The sequence below is a fragment of the Neltuma alba genome, unplaced genomic scaffold (assembly GCF_004799145.2).
Source record: "Neltuma alba isolate B1F8T4 unplaced genomic scaffold, ASM479914v2 tig00011435_pilon, whole genome shotgun sequence".
Classification (NCBI taxonomy): Eukaryota; Viridiplantae; Streptophyta; class Magnoliopsida; order Fabales; family Fabaceae; genus Neltuma; species Neltuma alba.
Window position 1 is genome coordinate 48,713 of NW_021636117.1, and position 5,307 is coordinate 54,019.

General features: G+C 35.4%; 1 protein-coding gene across 1 annotated transcript; it reads left to right on the forward strand.

The window, feature by feature from the left end:
* The first annotated feature begins 2,517 nt into the window (after nucleotides 1-2,517).
* Nucleotides 2,518-4,897, forward strand: LOC114713557 (L-type lectin-domain containing receptor kinase IX.1-like). The gene has a single exon (XM_028898232.1). It carries the CDS (start codon nucleotides 2,584-2,586, stop codon nucleotides 4,639-4,641), a length of 2,058 nt encoding a protein of 685 aa, XP_028754065.1. The 5' UTR covers nucleotides 2,518-2,583; the 3' UTR covers nucleotides 4,642-4,897.
* Nucleotides 4,898-5,307: the final 410 nt, after the last annotated feature.

Sequence of the window (5,307 nt, forward strand, 5' to 3'; positions counted from 1 at the left end):
CGCAGTGTATACGTATGAGAGAGTGTTTTTATAAGTTCGACTTTGAAATTTATAACTCCACTTGTTCTTTTTTTTAAAAATTTAAATTGAACTCACTAAAATTTCCCCTTCTCTCATTTTCTCTCTATTTCCCTCCAACCAAACGAGAGGTAAAGCCCAATATGTCTACTGCTGAAGAGGAAACACATTTCATTTAAAGGGCTATCCATGAAGCTGTAGAACATATATATGCTTCTCCTCCGAGGTTGGAACAGAAAAACTTGGTCCTCTGTTTAAAGGTTGGATTGGATGAATCAATTAATGTTGGAGCTTCTCTCTAGTTTCTCTCTCTGATCATGGCAGTGAAGGCACATTGGTTAATTTCTGCATGTTTTTTGCAAGACCACAGTGTAGGTAGTCTGCTAGGCATGACATTTGATTTCTGATTGAAAAAGAAAGTTAATTATTTCACATAGAACAAGAAATTTCGATAAAGTTAATTAACTTTAGGAATGCTTATCTGTCAAAGCACAAGCTAACTTTATATTTAAAACGAGGAAAATGAAGGGAAGAAATTTTTTTAAAGAGTTCAATTTAAAAAATAAGAAAAATGTGGTTATAAAATTTTAATAAAATAATATATAAGATAAAAGAGAAAGAAAAAATAATCAAAAGCTTTTAAATCCAACTCTTTAATTTCTTAGATTAAACTCATTAAATTTCTTCCTCCTTATCACTCCATGTTTCTCATGTCAAGTAGACCGTGGAAATACTCATTTTCCATTTTATCCACATGTTTGGATAGAATTGAAAGAGAATAGTTGAGATTTGAAATAATTAAAGAGGAATAGGCGTTTGAAATTTCAAGATAATTGTAGTAAAAAGTTTGCTTGGATTCTGATCAAATCCAAATCTATAAAATTTTATAAAGCTAAATAATTGATCTGTTCCAGGTCCAAATTTAAATCCAAATCCCCACTAAGCCAAACATAAAATTGGCTTTTTACACGGAAGTCGTCTTATTTTAAAATAATCAATTGTTCATGAACATGTAAGGCCCTTCATAATTAGCAAGGGAATAAACATAATTAAAGGATTATTAATTAACAAAAACCAACAATATAGGGGTAATTTTAAACTTTTAGCACTCATCTGGACTCAAAATCATTTCAGATCAACCTTGAAACCCAAAGCATGGCCCAACATAACCCTACAAGGCCCAATGATCAATCCAATACGGCCCACAGGTGTTACCCACAACAAATAAGGCCTCTAGACTCTCCTTCTACACCTAAGTTGATTGTGGCCCAAAGTGCATCAGAATTTGTTTTTGGCGCTACACATATGTATCTTTCTAATGGAAGCAACCATATATTGATTCAAAGCTTGGACATAAAATATGTTATCAATTATATAACATGCTTATGAAAGGTTGGGGATAAAATAGAGGGTGGGGGTTTTCACCAAAAATGGATTGATTAAAGCTCTAATCTGACTTTGGTTGAGGAAGAAGGTAAGAAAATCAGAGGAAATGCATGCCTTGAAGATGAAAAAGACAATGCAGAATATTGCTTCTGGGGGAGACGGCACGTTTTGCGTCACAACCACCTGTGATATAATATTCCCTCTGTTAGCCAAACTATTTAGGAGGCATTTTCTGCTCCTCCTCCTAATTTCCCCAACTTTCTAAATAGTAAATACCACTTCCGGTGCTTAATATAAGACTTAGTTAACTAATTTCGGGAGATTAATAAAACTACTGAATAACATATCTTAAACAATCTCTTTAAAATATTCACGTAGATCATTCAATTATATATCAATTTATAGATGAGGCAAATTAATTTGGAGAAAAACAATAAATACAAATAGTTTAAAGTAATTTAGTAACTTTCTTAATTTTTTCAAATTAGTTAATTGTGTTTTATATTAAGGACCGAAGGTATTTTTCCCCTTTAGATTTTTAGATTCTGCATAAAAAGAGTGATATTTAACATATCATGGGCAAAAAATTGTGCAATTTTCAATCTTTTTATAATTTTTTAAATACGTCAAATTCAAAAAAAAAAAAAGTGAGCCATCATTCACTCACTAGTTCCAAATATGACAAGAACACATTTCTCCAACTCTGAGTTCCCGTAGAATAATCATGGTGGACCAAAAATCACGCGTAGAATAGAATTATTGCGGGGCTCAAGATCACGAGTAGAAAGGAAATAATAATGATAATGAGAAGGAGAACAAGTTGTTATACTCTATATGTCTTTCCAAATCTCGACGAACTTTCCAAAAAGTAAAGCAAGAAAGACCTCATTTGTTTATGTCCACTTGCCTATGCTATATATATATATATATATATATATATTTTTATGACTTCCAGGTTCAGATTCAATGCATGGCCTCTCGCAAATGGTCAGTCTTTAGTCTTAATATTTAAAAAATGAAAAACCTGTGGATGCAAGGAATGGTAAACATTGGTAGGCTAAAGAAAAAAACCCATAATTTCCTTAATAATGTCTTGGACTCTATAATCATCTCACCTCCTATCCAACTTTTAGCAGAATAGGATTTCTCAACCAAATCAGAATTTTCGTTTTTCTTGCAATGACGATGAAGATGCTATCTTTAATAATTTTCTTCCTCTTGATCATCCCTCAAGCATTTTCCATATCCTTCAGCTTCTCTAGTTTCAGCCCAAATGATAGAAACATATCGTACGAGGGATCATCTTACCCGGCACCACCATCCATCCAGTTAACAAGAAACCAACAAGACCAATCCTCGACGGCTAGTGTTGGTCGAGCCACATATTACCGACCAATGCGTTTATGGGACAAAGCCACTGGGAACCTCACAGACTTCAGAACCCATTTCACTTTTGTGATTCGTTCAAAGCAGAAAGTATATGGAGATGGGTTGGCTTTCTTCTTAGCCCCTGCTGGTTCAAAGCTTCCCAATGTCACAAAAGGAGGTTCTATGGGTCTGACTCTTGATGACCAGCCATTAAATTCAACAAACAATCCTTTTGTTGCTGTGGAGTTTGATATCTATAAGAATTATTGGGATCCTCCGAAGGAACATGTAGGCGTCAATGTCAATTCCATGAGATCTGTTAATAACTTGACATGGTTGGCTGATATCAATGGAGGGAGAACTAATGAGGTTTTCATCAGTTACAGCTCAAATACACAAAATCTAAGCATTGTCTTCACTGGCTTTGTTAATGGTACTATTGTGCAGCAACATCTTTATCAAATAGTCGATATGAGAAAGTATCTACCTGAATGGGTTACTTTTGGCTTCTCAGCTGCCACCGGAAGTACTTCAGCAATACATAAGATCAACTCATGGAGTTTCTTATCGAATAATGATGATTTGAATACTCCAAATGAGTTCTCAGAAACACCTTTTAACCCAAGCACGAGCCCAAGCCCGAGCCAGAGCCCGAAGAGTAGAAATAACAGGACAAAACTCGGAGTTGGATTAGGGGTTGGAGGGTTTATTTTAATTTGTGTGTTTAGTTTGGTTTTTGTAGGCTTGAAGAAGAAGAAAAGGAAGATGGAAGAGGATGATCATGAGTTTGATGAGCAAATGCATGACAGCTTTGGAAGAGGAATAGGACCAAAGGAGTACTCATATGCTGATCTAGCAAGTGCTACAAATTATTTTGAAGATGCACAGAAATTAGGACAAGGAGGGTTTGGGGAGGTTTATAGAGGTTTTCTCAAAGATTCAAACACCTACATAGCCATAAAGAGAATATCAGAGAGTTCTAAACAAGGAATGAAGGAGTTTGCTTCGGAAGTAAGAATTATTAGTCAACTACGGCATCGAAATTTGGTACAACTACTTGGGTGGTGTCACAAAGGGAAAGAACTATTGTTGGTTTATGAGTATATGCCAAATGGAAGTTTAGATTTTCATCTCTTCAAGGATCAAAATTTGCTAAAATGGTCGGAAAGATTCAACATAGCTCAAGGCTTGGCCTCTGCATTGTTATACCTGCATGAAGGATGGGAACGATGTGTTGTTCATAGAGACATAAAGTCAAGCAATATCATGCTAGATTCTAACTTTAATGCAAAACTTGGAGATTTTGGGTTAGCAAGACTCGTAGACCACGCAAAAAGTTCACCAACCACAGCTTTGGCAGGAACTATGGGCTATATGGCTCCTGAATGTCTTTTTATTGGGAGGGCAAGCAAAGAATATGATATGTTTAGTTTTGGAATTGTTGCTTTGGAACTAGCTTGTGGAAGAAAATGCATAAACCACAATGCTCCAGAAAATGAAATAAACATAGTGAATTGGGTATGGGAACTATATGGAAGTGGGAGAATTCTTGAAGCAGTCGATTCAAGACTCCAAGGAGATTTTGACCATGATCAAATCAAATGTTTGATGATTGTTGGGCTATGGTGTGCTCATCCTGATCATAAGCATAGGCCTTCCATAAGGCAAGCGATGAATGTGCTTAACTTTGAAGTTCCATTTCCTAGTCTTCCATTAAGCTATCCAGAACTCACATATCATGAACTTCCTCCAGTGGGATCATCATCTTCAATTCCATCCACCACCAATGCTTCAGAGGTTAGTCAAAACCAGAACTTAACATTTAGTTCCAACACAAACTCCTCTGGTTTCACTGCAACTTCACTCTGAATTTGTGGATGATGTTCGCTTTCCTAATGTGTGAATCACATATTTTGGATGCGATTTGCAGCAGTTTGGAAAGTAAAATGTGAGCACTGGACTTGTTTTTCTTAAATAGATTTTCAAATGAAGATTTTAAGCTATTACTTGTAATATTTGTAATTCTGGAAGAAGAGAGACTTTGTTATAGCATTGTTCATTGTACTTATTGCAGTTGAGACAGAGACACAAATACGGATCAACGTGTAATTTTTCATTTCAAATATGTGTTTCACGTGCTTGTATCAAACAAACTTTCTTTTCTAAATTCTACACATCTCACTGAATGTGAAAGGCAATGCCACATAAATAATCCTTTAAACCTGTTTGTATTGTAAACTAAATATGGAGCATATTTGAGATCTCCGCCCTTCCCGTGGCATTCCATCTCCTCTGAGGAATACACTACATGAACTATTTATAATTTGAAAATACCGCAAATTCTTATATGATCATTATATACAACTTACGGTCTTTAATATAAGAGCTAGTTGACAAATTAGAGTAGATTAAGTTTGTTGGGCCCCTTTTTCTGTAAGGATTTGAATCTTGGTTGATCATGTTGTGAGAAATTACTCATTTTCACCAGATCTAACTCCCCATTAGTCCTCCCTCCGATTCCCTTGTATTAAACGG